A 20,931-nucleotide genomic window follows, 5' to 3' on the forward strand; every position below is an offset into this window, starting at 1 on the left:
ATATTAGTATTTTCTAAAACTTAAAACGCAATTGAATAAGTTTGGAAAGGAAACAGTCCTACTCACATTAATCTTCCACATGAGACTCGACTGGTAAATCTCTAATTTCCTGTGATCATTATAGTCTGAGTTGTAACCAGGCAAGAGGAGCCTCGCAAGAAGCCCTCCTAAATTCAGCCCATTGAGATTACTCTAACATTCAATCATGGCTGATCTATCTTTCACTTTCAACCCCTTTCTCCTGCCTTCGCCCCGTAACATTTTGATACCCTTAAGGGCCTGCCCCACCAGCATGCGATTGTATGCGTCTAGCGCGACCACATGTGGTCGCTTGAGGCGTACGGCCGCGCGGGGCCGGTCTCACTTCGAACAGCGGAGGCGTATGGAGTTGTGCGGGGCTGGTCCCGACATCGCGCGGGGCTCCGAAAATCCTGCACTGTCCGAAAATCCTGCGCACCAACGGCCTGTCGGCCCGCAGGCGCATTGAGGGCGTACGCAGCGTCTTGACGGCATATGCAACGTATTGACGTCATATGCCTAGTGCGTGGCGTTGCGCGATGACGTCACTGCCCGGCGTGCCTTTGCGTGATGACGTCACCGCCCGACGCCATGCGACGTTCAAATTCAGTCGGCCCGCCTCTTGCCCAGCTGATTGGTGAGTATGACGTAAATTACGTCACACACGAACTTTGTGCGTACTTACTGCATACTTACCGCGTACTTACCGCGAACTTAGCGCGAACGCCGCTTCCGTTTGGTCACGCCAAATGCATGCAGTCGCATGCTGGTGGGACAGGCCCTTAACTAATCAGACCTGTCAATCTCTGCTTTAAAAACACCCAAAGGCTTGGCCTCCACAACCCAATTATTTCCAAGCTTTCAACAGATTTGTTTATTTTTCCTCAAAATATGGACTCTCTTTACTGCACTGTTTGTGATATATTTGGTTTTGTTTTGCAGGGCCTGTATGTTTTTGTGGTCTACGTTGTCTTGCACAATCAACTCTGCTGGCCAGTGAAAGCCAGCTACAGTATGGAAATCAATGGTCATCCCAGTCCTGGGTCAACCTATCTGACAACAGGCAGTGGTGCACCATCCGTAGGAGGGGAGATCAGCAAGTCCACTCAGAACCTAATCACTGCAATGGAGGAGGTAACATTTAGCAGAACTGCACTTCCATCCAAGTTTTATCTCAAGGTTGCATTTATACTTGAGATTGTTGGGGCAGCACATCATTTCTTGTCCAAGTGGGCAATCTTATCATTACAAAATATGTGGTTAGTCAAATCTTACAAGTGAAATAGATGAAAAATTATGAACATGATTAGTGTCTCTATGAATTCTTAGGCCCCCTTCGGTCATGGCTGACCATGGGTGTCTCCAGGTGGCTATTCCCTATATGGAGGACGCCTGTGCGTGACTTTGTTTAACGTGGGGAGACTGGTGCACAGACAGCCACCCCACGGTCCTTGACAGATCTGGGTCAGGATCCAGTGGCATGGAGTCCAAGACGACCGGAGACCCTTTTCTGCTGCAGCCTTCATCCGCCTTCCCAGCCGTTGTGACGCTCCACTAAGTTCAGCCATCGTCCTCCGCCTGTTCCACCGTTGAGGTCTTGGTTGGATTGCTCTTTGTCAGAGACCTCCCTCTCAACCTTACCGCCATGGGTGGCCCTACCAGGAGCATAGCTCCAGACGGCAACACTCTCAGGTTCACACAAGCTTCTCCACCACGACAAGGTGACAATCCACTGAGAAGAATAACAAATATGCAGTTAACCATAGGAGGATTACTTGCCCCTCAGGTAGCTGTTCTGGAGAAAATGGGGTGCTGGATGACGGTCATTTCCACCATTATGGTCTGGTCAAACTTTAGCAACATGGTGTCAAATAATAGGGGGAGGGACCGCGTAAGTAAGTTTGGCTAGTAGACGGATGGGAAGGGAGGTGTACTATCTTGCTTTTATAGAGCTTTTCTCTTGACTCATTTAAGACATAAAACTACTGTGCAGCCAATGAAATATTGTGAACGTAGTTACTTTAGTAAACAGAGTGTGATAACTCTTTGGTTTAGTTTAATTTAGCGATATAGTTTAGAAACGGGCCCTCTGGCCCACTGAGTCAGTGCCAACCAACGATCCCCGCACATTAACACTATCCTACACACACTAGGAACAATTTTTCAGTTGTATCGTCAATTAGCCTACAAACCTTTACGTCTTTGGAGTGTGGGAGGAAACCAGAGCACCTGGAGGAAACCCACGCTGGTCATGGGGAAAATGTACAAACATAGAAACATAGAAAATAGGTGCAGGAGTAGGCCATTCGGCCCTTCGAGCCTGCACCGCCATTCAATATGATCACGGCTGATCATCCAACTCAGTATCCTATCCCTGCCTTCTCTCCATACCCCCTGATCCCTTTAGCCACAAGGGCCACATCTAACTCCCTCTTAAATATAGCCAATGAACTGTGGCCTCAACTACCTTCTGTGGCAGAGAATTCCACAGATTCACCACTCTCTGTGTAAAAAATGATTTTCTCATCTCGGTCCTAAAAGACTTCCCTCTTATCCTTAAACTGTGACCCCTAGTTCTGGACTTGCCCAACATCGGGAACAATCTTCCTGCATCTTAGCCTGTCCAACCTCTTAAGAATTTTATAAGTTTCTATAAGATCCCCCCTCAATCTTCTAAATTCTAGCGTGTACATACAAACTCCATACAGACAGCACCCGTAGTCAGGTTCGAACCTGGGTCTCTGGCACTGTAAGGCAGCAACTCTACCGCTCTGCCACTGTGCCGCCCTTAATGTCGGAGGATACATTTTGGACAGGTGAACAAAACCAGTCTCTATGTTTATTCTGGGATCTCTGCCGTTGTTTCCACAACTTTCTGACTCAGATCCAGTAACCTAAACAGCTGAGCCACAGCTGATTTAAAGCGACAACCTGCTTTGATGTGCATCATAAACACAGCTGTTTCTTTCCGTGCTGGACCAAGTCTTTGTTTTTACATAACCTCTCCATTGACAGCACAAACCACCTTTAAAATGGCATATTCTAAACTTTCGTCCTTCAGACTAAGCAGCCAATTGGCAACTGCAATACTGTAAACTAGAACTGACTTCAGATGCTTGAATCTAGAGCAAAAAAACAAACTGCTGGAGAGGCACAGCGGGTCAGGCAGCACTTGCAGAGGGAATAGACGGACAATATTTCAGACCTAAGTCTGAAGAAGGGTCTCGACCTGAAACGTCACCTATTAATTTTCTCCAGAGATGCTGTCTGACTCACTGAGTTACTCCAGCTTTTTGTGTCCATCTTTGGTTTAAACCGGCATCTGCAGTTCCTTCCTATGCATGGACAATATTTTTGGTCAGGAGCGTTCTTCACATTGATGGAGTAGGGGAGAAAGCTAGAAAAGAGAGGTGAAAGTGTTTTGCACGGAATCGCCTGAATGCTGCTGAGTTGCCAAGCAAGGGACTCACTCCTGCTAATTCTGTTGACATTGGCTTCCCTTTAACATGTGTAGACTTAGGGGATGAAGAGTCCGCCTGCCACATAGATATCTGTTAAGAGGATGTGGTAAGAACACAATGGAAAAGTACTAGGATTATTGCTGTTACTTTGTCTTCAGGGCTGATAAGAACAATAAAAATCATTTCAAGCAAATTGTGGTGTCAAACATTAGTCCCTGGATTTTAAGTAAAGGCCATATCATTATCGGCTACAACCGTAACAGTTGCGAATTACACAGCCATATCGCCTTAACCTGATCCCACCTGCTACATGTCTTCCTAATCTGAGAGAGTACAGAGAAGGTTCACCAGACGATTCCTGGGATGGCAGGACTTTCATATGAAGAAAGACTGGATAGACTCGGCTTGTACTCGCTAGAAATTAGAAGATTGAGGGGGGATCTTATAGAAACTTACAAAATTCTTAAGGGGTTGGACAGGCTAGATGCAGGAAGATTGTTCCCGATGTTGGGGAAGTCCAGAACAAGGGGTCACAGTTTAAGGATAAGAAGGAAGTCTTTTAGGACCGAGATGAGAAAATCATTTTTTACACAGAGAGTGGTGAATCTATGGAATTCTCTGCCACAGAAGGTAGTTGAGGCCAGTTCATTGGCTAGATTTAAGAGGGAGTTAGATGTGGCCCTTGTGGCTAAAGGGATCAGGGGGTATGGAGAGATGGCAGGTACAGCATACTGAGTTGGATGAACAGCCATGATCATATTGAATGGCGGTGCAGGCTCGAAGGGCCGAATGGCCTACTCCTGCACCTATTTTCTATGTTTCTATGTTTCCCTTGATTCCACTTCCTTAACCCGATCCCGCCTGCTACATTCCCTTGATTCCACCCACATTTTCCTGCTGCCTGGACCCCAGCATCTCTTCCCCAGCTTCTCTCCCACTGAAAATTAACTTGCATCTCTCTCTTTCCCAGTTGTAACAAAAGGTCACCTGTACTGGGGGTAATGTACATTAACCTCCAAATCTGCATGTCTTTGCACATGGAAGGACACTGGAGCAACCAAAGGAAACCCATGCAGTCAAAGGAAGAATATGCAAACTCCACACAGACACAATGCCAAAAATATCAAATAGCAAGCAGCAAGTATGGAGGGAGAAACAGCAAACATGTTTTAAATTGGTGAATCTTCAGAGTATCCTCCTTATCACCCTTGGTTCCTTTTCTAATTAATATTAATCATTGTTCCTTTTTTAATTACTTCTGCTGATGAGAAGTGTCTCTGTATTCACTTTGTCTTGCCCTCCCATGATTTTGAACATATCCAGTAGCTTTCAAAGCAAACCTGGTCATAAAAGGTTCACAAGCGAGATGGTTTTTGAGCAAGATCACATCACAGCATCTTCCATTCGCAGGAACCCCACATTGGAGAGAAAACTGCAGAATATGGCTGGCTGAAGTAATGTGCAAAATGTTTTAATAAGCATTTTCATTTTGACAGACTAATCTCAGATAAGCGGTTATTCATGCGATCCCGTTCAATAAGTTTACAGGACAAAATATAAAATCTAAAGCCGCCCTTTGCTTCCTTGACAATGTTGGGGACATCACTGCACTGTTGCTAAGTAGTAATGAAGTCAAATGCATTGGATGACATATTTTCCTCATTAACATGCAATCTGAGATCTTCTAAAACACTATTATCATGCATTAAGGAAACACCCTTGCTTTAAATATCCGGTATTCTCACAGAAGTTTAATGTTGGAACAAGCTGGCTGAGGAGGCCAGCTTTGTTATGTGCCCGATTTCACATGTTGGTAATTCTCATTACCTCATCGGTTTCGGAGAAAGATCCTCAAAATGGTGGTAAAAGTAGAAAGCTGTGCGGCTCCCTGCCAATTTCCCCTTGCAACTCTCCTCACTGCCAACAGGAGCTGGAGGTGGCATCTAGCCTGCCTTTCTAAAGTGGTGAATCTCTGGAACTCTCTGCCACAGAAGGTAGTTGAGGCCAGTTCATTGGCTATATTGTAGAGGGAGTTAGATGTGGCCCTTGTGGCTAAAGGGATCATGGGGTATGGAGAGAAGGCAGGTACAGGATACTGAGTTGGAAGATCAGCCATGATCATATTGAATGGCGGTGCAGGCTCGAAGGGCCGAATGGCCTACTCCTGCACCTATTTTCTATGTTTCTATGTCTAAGTCGTAAGACGACAGTAACTCTCATTATTCCCTGAAATAGTGGGGGTTACAGCACTACCACTCAACATTAAGCTCTTTCTTTCACAATGACTAAATGGTTTACAATCTTTTAGTGGAATGAAAAAAAAACATCACGATGTACTATTAAGGTAGTTCTTGTTTGTTATGCAGTTTAAGTGTGTGCAGAATATGTCAGCCAATTTAAATTGTTAACCAATAATTAACTATTGTTGGATTTCTTATTTGAACTTTTCCTGCTGGTGATTATCATGTATTTGGCCAGAGAAAATGTGCTTCCCACGTACAGAATAAACACACGCTAATTGATGTGGTTAATTAGTTACAGAATCATATTGCAGTTATATATTGTTGAGGATCTAATGCTTCCTTTTCATGCCTGGTCTCAAAGCATTAAGAGATGGCTTGCGTTTGGCCTGTCTTCCTGTATTATCAAAAGGCCGTTCATAGATGGAAATAGTTTATATTGAGTGTAAATTTGGTCACAAACTTGTGAATCCACCCAGCACAAACTTCAATTAGCACTTCTCTATGTATGACACACATATACATGAAATGGTGTCGTCAATACATATTTAACACCAAATTGCAGGCTCTTTCCTGGCACTCCTCTGAGACTGAACCAGGATATGTAAATAACACTGGTGTGGACTGCACACAGGAGAGCAGGAACATGCCCTGCACCTGTGTTATGTAAAGGGTACAACAATTAGCACTATCAACAATTGACCGACATACACTACAAACCCACTGACTCACATGGCTATCTGGACTACACGTCTTCCCACCCTGCCCCCTGTAAAGACTCCATCCCATACTCCCAATTCCTCCGCCTACGCCGCATCTGCTCCCAGGATGAGACGTTCCACACCAGGGCATCGGAAATGTCCTCCTTCTTCAGGGAACGGGGATTCCCCTCCGCCACCATAGATGAGGCTCGCACCAGGGTCTCATCCATACCCCGCAACACTGCTCTCTCTCCCCATCCCCGCACTCGCAACAAGGGCAGAGTCCCCCTAGTCCTCACCTTTCACCCCACCAGCCGGCAAATACAACAAATAATCCTCCGCCATTTCCGCCACCTCCAATGTGACCCCACCACTCGCCACATCTTCCCATCTCCCCCTATGTCTGCCTTCCGCAAAGACCGCTCCCTCCGCAACTCCCTTGTCAATTCTTCCCTTCCCTCCCGTACCACCCCCTCCCCGGGCACTTTCCTTTGCAACCGCAAGAAATGCAACACCTGTCCCTTCACCTCCCCCCTCGACTCCATTCAAGGACCCAAGCAGTCGTTCCAGGTGCGACAAAGGTACACCTGTATCTCCTCCAACCTCATCTACTGCATCCGCTGCTCTAGATGTCAGCTGATTTACATTGGGGAGACTAAGCGGAGGTTGGGCGATCTTTTCGCCGAACACCTCCGCTCAGTCCGCAATAACCTACCTGAACTCCCGGTGGCTCAGCACTTCAACTCCCCCTCCCATTCCCAATCCGACCTCTCTGTCCTGGGTCTCCTCCATTGCCAGAGTGAGCAACACCGGAAATTGGAGGAACAGCACCTCATATTCCGCCTGGGTTGCCTGCGTCCGGATGGCATGAACGTTGAATTCTCCCAGTTTTGCTAGCCCTTGCTGTCTCCTCCCCTTCCTTAACCCTCGAGCTGTCTCCTCCCATCCCCCCGCCCTCGGGCTCCTCCTCCTCCCTTTTTCCTTCCTTCTCCCCCCACCCCCCATCAGTCTGAAGAAGGGTTTCGGCCCGAAACGTCGCCTATTTCCTTCGCTCCATAGATGCTGCTGCACCCGCTGAGTTTCTCCAGCATTTTTGTGTACCTTCGATCTTCCAGCATCTGCAGTTCCTTCTTGAACACATCAACAATTACATGCAGGTTTGTCAGGAAGTCTTTGATGCTGAGCTGATTTATTTCCAAAGGGTGAGTTGGCTGCAGCCAGAAGCTGCAAGGGGAGTCTGAATTTAACTTTGCCTTTCATTGCTACTTTAGTTTAGTTTAAAGATACAGCATGGAAACAGGCCCTTCAGCCCACCTAGCCTGCACAGACCAGTGATGACCCAAACACTAGCACTATCCTACGCACTTGGGACAGTCTTTGGAGTGTGGGAGGAAAGCGGAGCACCCGAAGAAAACCCAGGTGGTCACAGGGAGAACGTGTAAACTCCATACAGACAGCAGTCATAGTCTGGATCACACCCGAGTTTCTGGTGTCGTTAGGCAGCAACTCTACCACTGTGCCACTGTGCCACTCTTATGATGGCAGCTTTGGTTACTGGTCCACTGAGCTGCCAGAACAGCCAAGTCTACTTACCAAATGTGTAGGATGATCAGCCATGATCATATTGAATGGCGGTGCAGGCTCGAAGGGCCGAATGGCCTACTCCTGCACCTATTTTCTATGTTTCTATGTTTCTATGATGGAACTGCAGATGCTGGTTTAAACTGAAGATAGACACAAAATGCTGGAATAATTCAGCAGGACAGGCAGCATCTCTGGATGGAAGGGATTGGTGACGCTTCAGGTCAAGACCCTTCTTCAGACTACTTACCAAACTTGTTTTACAGCTGTTTTAATTGGCGTTAGCCTGATGTGGGAGGTCATTAAAGTGTTGGGATAAAGTCTTTGGAGCATTACAGTTGGCATTATTCACTCTTATTCACAAAGTCATGCAGCACGGAAACAAGCCCTTCTGCACAACTTGCCCATGTGACCAAGATGCTTTATCTACACTGGTCTCACCTGCCTTTCCTATCCATGTACCTGTCCAAGAGTTACCTCTCCTTGAGCATTTCATTTCATGGGGCATTTCTCGGATCCCTACTGTACAGGACCACTTCTTCTCACCGAATTGTTGTGTAAGTCATGATGGCTACTCTCCCTCCATTACAGCTGTTCAGTTCTGCACTCAGCACCTTCTGCTTTGCATCCTCCCCTTGCTGCGGGAAGCAAGAGGATTGGGTAATAGAAACGTAGAAACATAGAAAATAGGTGCAGGAGGAGGCCATTCGGCCCTTCGAGCCAGCACCACCATTCATTGTGATCATGGCTGATCGTCCCGTATCAATAACCCGTGCCTGCCTTCTCCCCATATCCCTTGACTCCACTAGCCCCTAGAGCTGTATCTAACTCTCTCTTAAATCCATCCAGTGATTTGGCGTCCACTGCCCTCTGTGGCAGGGAATTTCATAAATTCACAACTCTCTGGGTGAAAACGTTTTTTTCTCACCACAGTCTTAAATGACCTCCCCTTTATTCTAAGACTGTGGCCCCTGGTTCTGAACTCGCCCAACAATGGGAACATTTTTCCTGCATCTGGCTTGACCAGTCCTTTTATAATTTTATATGTTTCTATAAGATTCCCCCTCATCCTTCTAAACTCCAGTGAATACAAGCCTAGTCTTTTCAATCTTTCCTCATATGACAGTCCCGCCATCTCAGGGATCAATCTCGTGAACCTACGCTGCACTGCCTCAATCACAAGGATGTCCTTCCTCAAAGTAGGAGACCAAAATTGTACACAATACTCCAGATGTGGTCTCACCAGAGCCCGATATAACTGCAGAAGAAGTAATTGCAGGGACACCAGGGTCTGCAGACGCTGAAATCTTGAGCAGAAAAGAAATTGCTGGAGAAACTCACTGGGTCAGGCAGCATCTGTGGAGGGAATTGACTGATAACATTTCGTATCAGGACTCTTCCTCAGACTGATGGTGTAAGGAGGAGAACACTAGAAATGAGAAATGGCAAACAGGCAGAGCCTGGCAAATGACAGTTTGATGCAGAAGAGATGGGTGGGGGGCGGGGGGGGGGGGGGGTTGGCAGAGGGGTGGAGGTAGTGACTAAGACATGAAAAAGAGGCATAGGTCTGTGAGATCAGGAAAGAACTGTAATGTAATGGCGGAGAAAGGGATATGGATGAAACACTATAACTCTCTGGCTTTACGTATCACTTTTCCTCTTCTTACCTTAACTCACACCACAGATGCTACCTGACCAACTGAGTTCCTCCAGCATTGCTTTTTTAGTGTGCACTGTAGAAGTGAAGTTGGTGATGCTACTTGTGGTAATATTGAGATAATGTTTGAGGCAGCAGCATGCCTTGCATGGTTCTATCCAAAGTGTTTTGCTTTACATAGACACAAAATGCTGGAATAACTCAGCGGGACAGGAAATAGACAATAGGTGTAGGAGTAGGCCATTCGGCCCTTCGAGCCAGCATCGCCATTCAATGTGATCATGGCTGATCATCCCCAATCAGTACCCCGTTCCTGCCTTCTCCACATATCCATTGACTCCACTATCTTCAAGTTCTCTCTCTAACTCTCTCTTGAAAGTATCCAGAGAAGCGGCCTTCGCTGTCCTCTGAGGCAGAGAATTCCACAGACTCACAACTCTCTGTGTTGAAAAAGTACTCCCTCATCTCCATTTTAAATGGCTTACCCCTTATTCTTAAACTGTGGCCCCTGGTTCTGGCGGCATCTATGGAGAGAAGGAATGGGTGATGTTTCGGGTTGAGACCCTTCTTCAGACTATTCAGGGGAAAGGGAAACAAGAGATATAGGATTTTGCTTTCCCTCGTTGAACTAACTAAGATCTAGCTAGGATTTAATTGGAAAAATGATTCATGTTGTTGGTAAAGAGTAAGAGACACTGTTGAAAGCTGATTGTAGGAACAACAATAATTATGTATGATATTAAATTATGCTTGGATTTAATTTCCATTTAATTTGCAAGTATTTTGTTTACTTATAACATTGTGCAATGTGTATCGATACTTTCAACACAGTTGTTTCCCTCTTTTAGAACAAAGTGCAGGTGAAAGATTAGCATCCTGCAGTGAACATGTTTCCGTAAAGTGGGTGTGAATGTTTTTTACCACCTTCTGCAGGCATTCAGATAGTCAATCAATTCACGCAAGCACTCAAATTGCTTGGATATTGGGGGGAAAAAACGGAATCTGTTCTTTGCTAAATGACAGAGAAATATTTGAGTATTTCACTTAAAACCAATGACGTTTAAAAAGTATTCAATTTAATTTGTCATTTCTAGGTTAAATAAACCTATTGAGATTTAAATAATGAAAAATGGATTGAATTGTTAAAGCATGAATATTGCTCAGGATATAGATGCAGGAAGATTGTTCCCGATGTTGGGGAAGTCCAGAACAAGGGGTCACAGTTTAAGGATAAGGGGGAAATCTTTTGGGACTGAGATGAGAAAATCATTTTTCACACAGAGAGTTGTGAATCTGTGGAATTCTCTGCCACAGAAGGTAGTTGAGGTCAATTCATTGGCTATATTTAAGAGGGAGTTAGATGTGGCCCTTGTGGCTAAAAGGATCAGGGGGTATGGAGAGAAGGTAGGTACGGGATACTGAGTTGGATGATCAGCCATGATCATATTGAATGGCGGTGCAGGCTCGAAGGGCCGAATGGCCTACTCCTGCACCTATTTTTTATGTTTCTATGTATAGCTGCAATTGATGAGGATGCTGCTTGAATGCAATGGAAGGCACAAAATAAAAATGGAAAAGGAAACAGATAGTTAAGGGAGCACTATTTTGATATACTTTTTTACTCCCTTTACATGTATGTGGATGGTTCCACGTTTATTTTAGTTTAGTTTAGAGATTGTAATGATGTATTGTCTTTCCGCTGACTGGTTAGCGCACAACAAAAACTTTTCACTGTGGTCTAGTTTACTTTAGAGACACAGCATAAAACCAGGCCCTTCGGCCCATCGAGTCCACACCGACCAGTGATCCCTGCATTTTAACAATCCTACACACACCAGGGACAATTTACATTCATACAAAGCCAATTAACCTACAAACCTGTACATCTTTGGAGAAAAGCCTATGCGGTCACGGGGAGAACGTCCAAACTCCGTACAGAGAGCTCCCATAGTCGGGATCGAACCCGGGTCTCTGGGACTGAAATTGCAGTAAAGGGCCTGTCCCACGGGCATGCGACTCCATGCGGCAAGCGCGACTTAAAGGCCCGGTCCCACCAGCATGCGCCTACATGCGGCAAGCGCGACCTAACTTGGTCGCTTGAGCCGTACGGCCTCGCGGGGCCGGTCCCACCGATCACCGGAGCCGTATGGAGTTGTGCGGAGCTGGTCCCGACATCGTGCGGGGCTCCGAAAAACTGACCGTGTTTAAAAATTCTGCACGGCAACGGCCTACCGGCCCGCAGCCGCCTCGACGCCGTACGTCACGTGCGAACTTCCCGCGGACTTCGCTCGCACTTCATGTCACTCACTCGACCTCCACGCAGCCCCCGCTTCTGATTTGGTCACGCTTGCCGCATGCAGGTGCATGCTGGTGGGACCGGCCATTTAGGTTGCGCTTGCTGCATGGAGTCGCATGCTCGTGGGACAGGCCCTTAAGGCAGCAACTCTACCGCTGTCCCACCGTGCCCGCAGCCCCACCTTGGTACACGTGACAATAAATTAAATTCAACTGAACTGATGACCGTTTATCCGCATAATAAGACACCCTGGCAGCAGGTCACTAACATTATCTTTGAAGAATTAAGATATGCACATGAAGCTCTAGACGTGGAAGGCGAAAAATGACACATTTAAAAAAAATGTTTTTGCATGTCTGGAATTCTGATTTTAGATACCAGCTGACTGGGAACAAGCCTCCTTAAGAACCAGCAGTCAAGCAAGCAGCATCTTCAAGCAAAGTCCACTGAATGGCAACACTTATGGCACTAAAGGAGATTATGGTACTGGAAACTTGGTGGGGGATGAAGAGTCACAAGAGTTTGATGATTTGATATTTGCCTTAAAAACTGGTGAGTGGTGACAACATGATCTGCTAGCGTGACCATAGTTTATGCATAGATACCTATACAAAGGGGCACTGCAGGAGGAACTCTGTTATCACCACAAAAAAGCAAGGAATACCAGTTAGTTTCATGGTAGCATGGGCAGCACACCTTTGCATTCAGTATCAAAAAAAATTTTAAAGTAACAATTGGTTTTTCCAGTTGAAACCCTGAATAATATCAGCCATTCCTTCAAGTTCTTAGAACCTTGGAAGTTTAATTCATACATTTTCTTTCAGAGCTTTAAGACCAAATTAACTTATGAATTATGCAAAAATGTTCACTCCTAGCTTGTCAACGATTTATGCAGCAGGCAATCCGTCTAGGAATGGCGGTAGGTGGTAGGAATAGTGTTTCCTCATCTCCGTTCTAAACAACTAGACAATTTCCCATCCTAAATAGAAAGAGCAACACAGCTGGGATATGAGTAACCTACAACCTGAATGAATGATACTTTATTATCCTGGGCTAGTACATGCCTGATGGGCCGAAGGGGCTCTTTAAAAAAAAAATCTGTGAAATCTCAGTGAAAGGAACTTTTTCTGGTCTTTTCCTGGCCTGGCACAGGCCTTTTGGGCCAAAATGCTCCTCCTGGGCTAATACGGGCATTTGGGGCAAAAGGGACTGGTTTCTCAGCTAATAGTGGCCTTATGGGCTGAAATTAGTGGTTTCAGGCAGGCCAAACAACACAATAGACAATAGCCAATAGGTGCAGGAGTAGGCCATTCGGTCCTTCGAGCCAGCACTGCCATTCAGTGTGATCATGGCTGATCATCCCCAATCAATACCCCGTTCCTGCCTTCTCCCCACATCCCCTGACTCCACTATTTTTAAGAGCCCTATCTAGCTCTCTCTTGAAAGCATCCAGAGAACCTTCCACCACCCTCTGAGGCAGAGAATTCCCCAGACTCACCGCTCTCTGTGAGAAAAAGTGTTTACTCGTCTCCGTTCTAAATGGCTTACTCCTTATTCTTAAACTGTGGCCCCTGGTTCTGGACTCCCCCAACATCGGGAACATGTTTCCTGCCTCTAGCGTGTCCAAACCCCACTAGCCTATTCTAAAAGAAACAGTTAATCTTGTTGTCTTTAAAATAGACCATCCAGGACTCAAGAAGGCATCATCTATGATGTTGACATCAGTTGGGTATATATCATGGAAAATCACCTCACCCTGCCCACTCAGTATCACCGTGTTGAGAGGAAATTTCATACCAAGCAGGCCCCTGTGTAAATGTGTAGGAAGGAACTGCAGATGCTGGTTTAAACCAAAGATAAACACAAAAAGCAGGAGTAACTCAGCGGGACAGGCAGCATCTCTGGAGAGAAGGAATGGGTGACGTTTCAGTTAGGGAAAAGGGAAATGAGAGATATAGACAATGATGTAGAGAGATACAGAACAACAAATGAAAGATATGCAAAATAGCAACGATGATAAATGAGACAAGCTGTTTGTTAGGTGAAAAGGAGAAGCTGGTGCGACTTGGGTGGGGGAGGGATAGAGAGAGAGAGGGAATGCCGGGATTACTTGAAGTTAGAGAAACTGTGTAAATAACAGATAAAGTTTTTAGTGGAGGCCTGTAATCACAGGAGCATTGTTGGTACAACAGAAAGTTATTTTCCATATCTGTGAGACCTGTAGTTTAAAGCATTGATAAGATTTATAATGTTCTCAAATGCTGGGATAGATTCTGTTTACTGCTGCAATCAGCAAGCCGATTTAGATAACAATGGTAACATGATAAGCATCAGAAATCGTACAATGCGTCCCAAATTAAGCAACAAAGTCCTTCAGCTAAGATAGGGCTGCAAACATTAAATTGTACTGGTAAACTGATTTTGAATCTAACCGAATCTATGTATTAAAAGATGCATGTTGGATGGAACATTGTTCAAAGTCAAATCTCTATGGAGAAAATAAATGGATAAATATGTATTCTGCAGAAGGCAATATTACATTATATTTTTATCTCACTGCTTGCAAGATCAGCTTATGTGCCCCAAGATAGAATATTTGAATGTCTCATGTCGACGTGCAATAATTCTGAAACATTTTAATAATTCTGTTGTTGTGCTGAAGTATTTATTTACTTAAATTTGCAAATAAATGTCTAACAGCTTCCTTCCTTTCTTCCTTCCTTATCAGGGTGGTGAATCTGTGGAATTCATTGCCACAGAAGGCTGTGGAAGCCAAATCAGTGGATATTTTTAAGGCAGAGATAGATAGATTTGTGATTAGTACGGGTGTCAGAGGTTATGAGAAGGCAGGAGAATGGGGCTAGGAGGGAGAGTAGATTTGATGGGCTGAATGGCCTAATTCTACTCCTATTCCTTATGACCTTATAACCTCATTGGCTATATTTAAGAGGGAGTTAGATGTGGCCCTTGTGGCTAAGGGGATCAGAGGGTATGGAGAGAAGGCAGGTACGGGATACTGAGTTGGATGATCAGCCATGATCATATTGAATGGCGGTGCAGGCTCGAAGGGCCGAATGGCCTACTCCTGCACATAATTTCTATGTTTCTATGTGATCACAAATATAAACTCTAGTATAAACTTGCTTTCCTTTTACCTTCACTCCCAGTGACCTTGCCACATGCCAGGTCATGGTAGTGTGAGCCTGGTGAGTCAAACAAGATCTATTCTTTATGTATAAACATGGCCAGTGCATTGAGGAAGAGATGCTAAACACATTGTCAAATTGAAGTTTGTTTCTGCAGGTGAGGTGAGATGGAACAGCAGAGTGATTTAGAGAAAATGTTCCAAATTACAAAACCATTGGGAAGAGTATGAAATACAATCGTGGTTGGATTCAGGATGAGGAAAAAAAAATGGTTCCAAATATAGGAAGAGGCAATATATGCAGCAAATACAGGAAAGTTGGCGGCATCATAGATAACGAAGGTCGTTACCAAACATTGCAGCAGGATCTTGATCAGTTGGACAGGTGGGCTGAGAAGTGGTTAATGGAGTTTAATACAGATAAGTGTGAGGTGTTGCATTTTGGGAAGTCAAACCAGGGCATGACCTTCAGAGTGAATGGTCGGGCCCTGGAAAGTATTGTAGAGCACTGGGATCTAGGAGTGCCGGTACATTTTTTCCATGCATATGGCGTCACATGTAGATAAGGTGGTCAAGAATGATATTGGCACATTGGCGTTCGCTCGTTAAGGTTGTGATTATAGAATTTGGGATGTTATGCTACAGCTATATTAGGCGCTGGTGAGGCCACAGTTGGAGTATAGTTTCCAGGAGGGGAATCAAGAACATAGGTTTAAGGTGAAGGGGTAAATATTTAATAGGAACCTGAGGGGCAATTTGTTTTACACAAAAGGTGGCAGGTATGTGGAACAAGCTGCCAGAGGATGTAGTTGAGGCAGGTACTATCTATCACATTTGGATAGGTACACAGATCGGATAGGTTAGAAGAATATGGGCCAAACGCAGGCAAGTGGGACTAGAGTACATGGGGCATGTTGGTCGGTGTGGGCAAGTTGGGGCAAAGGCCCTTTATCCATGCTGAATGACTTTAAATAGAGGCCAGTCAGGCCGAACGATCATACTGGTAAAACTTGGACAATCAAGGCCCAAGATTAATTAACATTTTGAAATTTAAGGGTTAATAAATGAAAGTCGACACAGGTTAGCTGAAGTCAAATCACATTTGGCAAACTTCATTAAGTTCTTTGAAGCTTCATAAAATTCATGGGAACATGGGTGTCAAACAGTCAGCTAAAAGAAATGAAAATGAGGAAAGCTCGTATGAACTAACTGGTATGATATTAAAGAGAGCAGAAATAGAGTGATCGAGGAGTGTTTACAAGACCTTATTGTAGCTGGAGAAAAAACTGTTAAAATCATCTTATTTTATGGTTTCTGTCTATGCTGTAATAAGATGTGAAGGAAGGGAACTTATATGAAATCTTTATAAAACATTTGTTAGGCCTATGCTGCACAACTGTGCTGATCTAATTTCAGGAAGGATATCAAGGCCTTTGAGAAGGCAGGTAGAATTTTACTGGAATACTGCCAATGCTCACGAGCTCTGATGAACTGAGAAGTGAGCGTTTTCTCCCTCGAACAGAATAATCAAGAAATTTAATGAAGGCTTCTAAATGGAATGGTTTTAATAAATGTAAATGAAGCAAAACTGCCAGAGGGTCTGAAGAAGGGTCTCGACCCGAAACATCACCGATTCTTTTTCTCCAGAGATGCTGCCTGACCCGTTGAGTTTCTCCAGCATTCTGTGTTTATCTTCAGTGTGAACCAGCATCTGCAGTTCCTTCCTACACAAGAGGAAGCATTTGTTGCTGCAGTCAGTCATTGTGATCTGGTAAACATTGCCAGAAGGAGCAGTAGAAGCAGTGGTACTGCTCAAAATAGAATTGAGTAAATAATCAAAGCAAAACAGTGTAAAGGCTTCAAGGAAAGAGCAGTGGAGTGAGATTGGTATGAAAGTAGCACTTTATGGGTAAGAAGGAACTGCAAGTGCAGGATAACACCTAAGATAGATCCAAAGGACAAAGGACATTTATTATCACATACACCAAATGGTGTAGTGAAATTCGACTTGCCAATGCAGCCAACGAATAAAGATAATACACAACATTAAAGAATTTAACAGTAAACATAAAAACATCCCCCCACAATGGTTCCCACTGTGGGGGAAGGCAGCAAAAGTCCAGTCCCATCCCCAGTTCATCCATAGTCATGCCTATTGAGGCCTCTGCAGTCGCCGATACGGCAGCCCGATGCTTCAGGCCCTCTCGCCGGATGATGAAGCTCCGGCGTCGGGTGAACACTCTCAGCGGCCCAGAGTGTCTGGAGCAGCCGCTTCCTTCCAGGAGGCCGCGGCTCCCGAAGTCCACGAGCCGCGCTAGTTGGAGCTCTGACTCTGGCGACCTCGTCGTGAGTTCCCAGGCTCCGCGGTGTTTAAAGTTCAGCGCCGCTCGCGGCTGGAAGCTCCGCAGACCGCAGACCGCAGGTCACAAAATGCTGGAGTATTGATTTGACTTCAGCAAATCTCTGTTGACTTTCACAACCTGAAACGTCACCTATTTCTTTTCTCTGGAGAAGCTGCCTGACCTCTGAGTTATTGCAGGATTTTGTGTCTATCGAAGCAAGACTATGGTGTTTTGTTTCTTTATAGCAGATGCATATAATTCTATGTAGAAAGATTAGAACTGGAAACATTAATGCGGGCGACAAGGAGTGAGAAGGAACTATATTTTGTAAATAGGTATAACGATATTCAAGACAGAGCATTGTATGGAGAGTAGCAAGTAACATTCCTCAGAAAAGCTATTCATTAAATTTCTACAACATAGAACATAGACATAGAAAATAGGTGCAGTTGTAGGCCATTCGGCCCTTCGAGCCTGCACCGCCATTCAATATGATCATGGCTGATCATCCAACTCAGTATCCCATCCCTGCCTTCTCTCCATACCCCCTGATCCATTTAGCCACAAGGGCCACATCTAACTCCCTCTTAAATATAGCCAATGAACTGTGGCTTCAACTACCTTCTGTGGCAGAGAATTCCACAGATTCACCACTCTCTGTGTAAAAAATGATTTTCTCATCTCGGTCCTAAAAGACTTCCCCTTTATCCTTAAACTGTGACCCCTAGTTCTGGACTTCCCCAACATCGGGAATAATCTTCCTGCATCTAGCCTGTCCAACCCCTTAAGAATTTTGTAAGTTTCTATAAGATCCCCCCTCAAACTGCTGAATTCTAGCGAGTACAAGCCGAGTCTATCCAGTCTTTCTTCATATGAAAGTCCTGCCATCCCAGGAATCAGTCTGGTGAACCTTCTCTGCACTCCCTCTATGGCAACAATGTATTTCCCCAGATTAGGAGACCAAAGCTGTACGCAATACTCCAGGTGTGGTCTCACCAAGACCCTGTACAACTGCAGTAGAACCTCCCTGCTCTTATACTCAAATCCTTTTGCTATGAATGCTAACATACCATTTGCTTTCTTCACTGCCTGCTGCACCTGCATTCCTACTTTCAATGACTGTCAACATTGATGAACAAACGAGTGCATAATGTGGTTCAGCGTTGAGCCATGTCGTCATTTAGCAGTCATGTCATTGGCAGAATATCTATGCTGATCTGTTCAAATCTTTGACACACACGGAACTGCAGATGCTGGTGAACTAAAAAAAACACACAGCGCTGGTGTGATTCGGCAAGTCAGGCAGCTTTGCTGGGGAAAGACACAAAAAGCTGGAGTAACTCTGCAGGTCAAGCAGTATCTGTGGAATTCTCTGCCTCAGAGGGCGGTGGAGGCCGGTTCTCTGGATACTTTCAAGAGAGAGCTAGATAGGGCTCTTAAAGATAGCAGTCAGTGGATATGGGGAGAAGGCAGGAACGGGGTACTATTTGGGGATGATCGGCCACGATCACAGTGAATGGCGGTGCTGGCTCGAAGGTTCGAAGGCCTACTCCTGCACCTATTGTCTATTGTTTCTCTGGAGAAAAGGAATAGGTGACGTTTCGGGTCAAAACCCTTCTTCAGACTGAGAGTCAGGGGACAGGGAAACGAGACATATAGACGGAGATATAGAAAGACATAGAACAAATGAATGAAAGGTATGCATAAAAGCATAAAATGCATAAAAATAAGGTTATCCATTTTGGTGGCAAAACAGGAAAGCAGACTATTATCTAAATGGTGGCCGATTAGGAAAAGGGGAGATGCAGCGAGACCTGGGTGTCATGGTACACCAGTCATTGAAAGTAGGCATGCAGGTGCAGCAGGCAGTGAAGAAAGCGAATGGTATGTTAGCTTTCATAGCAAAAGGATTTGAGTACAGGAGCAGGGAGGTTCTACTGCAGTTGTACAGGGTCTTGGTGAGACCACACCTGGAGTATTGCGTACAGTTTTGGTCTCCAAATCTGAGGAAGGACATTATTGCCATAGAGGGAGTGCAGAGAAGGTTCACCAGACTGATTCCTGGGATGTCAGGACTGTCTTATGAAGAAAGACTGGATAGACTTGGTTTATACTCTCTAGAATTTAGGAGATTGAGAGGGGATCTTATAGAAACTTACAAAATTCTTAAGGGGTTGGACAGGCTAGATGCAGGAAGATTGTTCCCGATGTTGGGGAAGTCCAGGACAAGGGGTCACAGCTTAAGGATAAGGGGGAAATCCTTTAAAACCGAGATGAGATAAACTTTTTTCACACAGAGAGTGGTGAATCTCTGGAACTCTCTGCCACAGAGGGTAGTTGAGGCCAGTTCATTGGCGATATTTAAGAGGAGTTAGATGTGGCCCTTGTGGGGATCAGAGGGTATGGAGAGAAGGCAAGTACGGGATACTGAGTTGGGTGATCAGCCATGATCATATTGAATGGCGGTGCAGGCTCGAAGGGCCGAATGGCCTACTCCTGCACCTAATTTCTATGTTTCGATGTTTCTAATGATCAAGGAAACAGTCCTTTGTTGGCTGGAGAACATGGGTAAGCTGTGTCGGGAGAACGTTTTGGGTCGGAACCCTGAAATGTCACGTGTCCATATCCCCTGGAGATGCTGTCTGATCTGCTGAGTTACTCCAGTACTTTGTTTTTCACTCAGGTCTTTGATGCTTTCGAGTTATTTCAAGGTCATAAACTTAGTGCTATCTATTGCAAGAGCAAATAAGACTCTAATGGAATGTTTGTTAATCCTGCAGGTGCCGGCCTCAGTGCCAACGATAATGAATCGTATCACGGAAGCCAAGATGGTCGAAGCATTGCTAATTCACAGATTGTGGAGCTCCGAAGAATACCAATAGCAGACACTCACCTTTAACAGCCTTCCCTGCTTTGCAATCGAAATTTGTTCATATTTTTATACTTTTTGGATGTCCTTCTTTTGCACTAAAATTTTGCATTTAAATATTTAGAGCAGTGTTATTCTTTACACCGTTTGTACAACATTTTGTAACGTTCAACTGACTATAACCTTAGACTTCAATGTAACCCGTTGGAAAGTGTTTTCTGTAGTTTTTTTAAACTTGAGTACAAAAAAGTAAATTTTAATTATTAACTAATATGAATGATCGATTTCTGTAGAACCTAGATACAAATTGAAAAAATAGCAATAAATGACTGATGTAAATCATTTACATCTTCCCTTAGAAGCAATACAATAAAAATAATTTTGTGGTCATTTGTGAAAAGAAAACTTGTATGAAGTTTTATTTTATATATTTGGCAGCAACGGCTAAGTTGGAATCCATTGTCCATTCTTAATAGGCTTGAGAAATAGGAGGCAAACCACTGCAGCCCCTCAGCTAATGGCATTCCCTCATGAACCAGTGCAGTTGTTCAGGGCAAAGAACCTCCGCTATAGGATCTTTGGTTCAGGGTATGGTATCAGATTCAGATTCAGATTCAGATT

At 44.7% G+C, this 20,931-nt stretch overlaps 1 protein-coding gene across 1 annotated transcript in view; it reads left to right on the forward strand.

The window, feature by feature from the left end:
• Positions 1-20,708, forward strand: part of adgrv1 (adhesion G protein-coupled receptor V1) — a 486,575-nt gene extending 465,867 nt beyond the window's left edge. The window contains exons 88-90 of the mRNA XM_033017268.1: positions 961-1,152; positions 12,329-12,506; positions 20,222-20,708. Of these exons, the coding sequence (XP_032873159.1) occupies positions 961-1,152; positions 12,329-12,506; positions 20,222-20,340 (489 nt within the window). The 3' untranslated portion in view covers positions 20,341-20,708. The remainder of the gene's footprint in view (positions 1-960; positions 1,153-12,328; positions 12,507-20,221) is intronic.
• The last annotated feature ends 223 nt before the right edge of the window (positions 20,709-20,931 follow it).

Source organism: Amblyraja radiata, chromosome 3 (assembly GCF_010909765.2).
Source record: "Amblyraja radiata isolate CabotCenter1 chromosome 3, sAmbRad1.1.pri, whole genome shotgun sequence".
NCBI classification, from domain to species: domain Eukaryota; kingdom Metazoa; phylum Chordata; class Chondrichthyes; order Rajiformes; family Rajidae; genus Amblyraja; species Amblyraja radiata.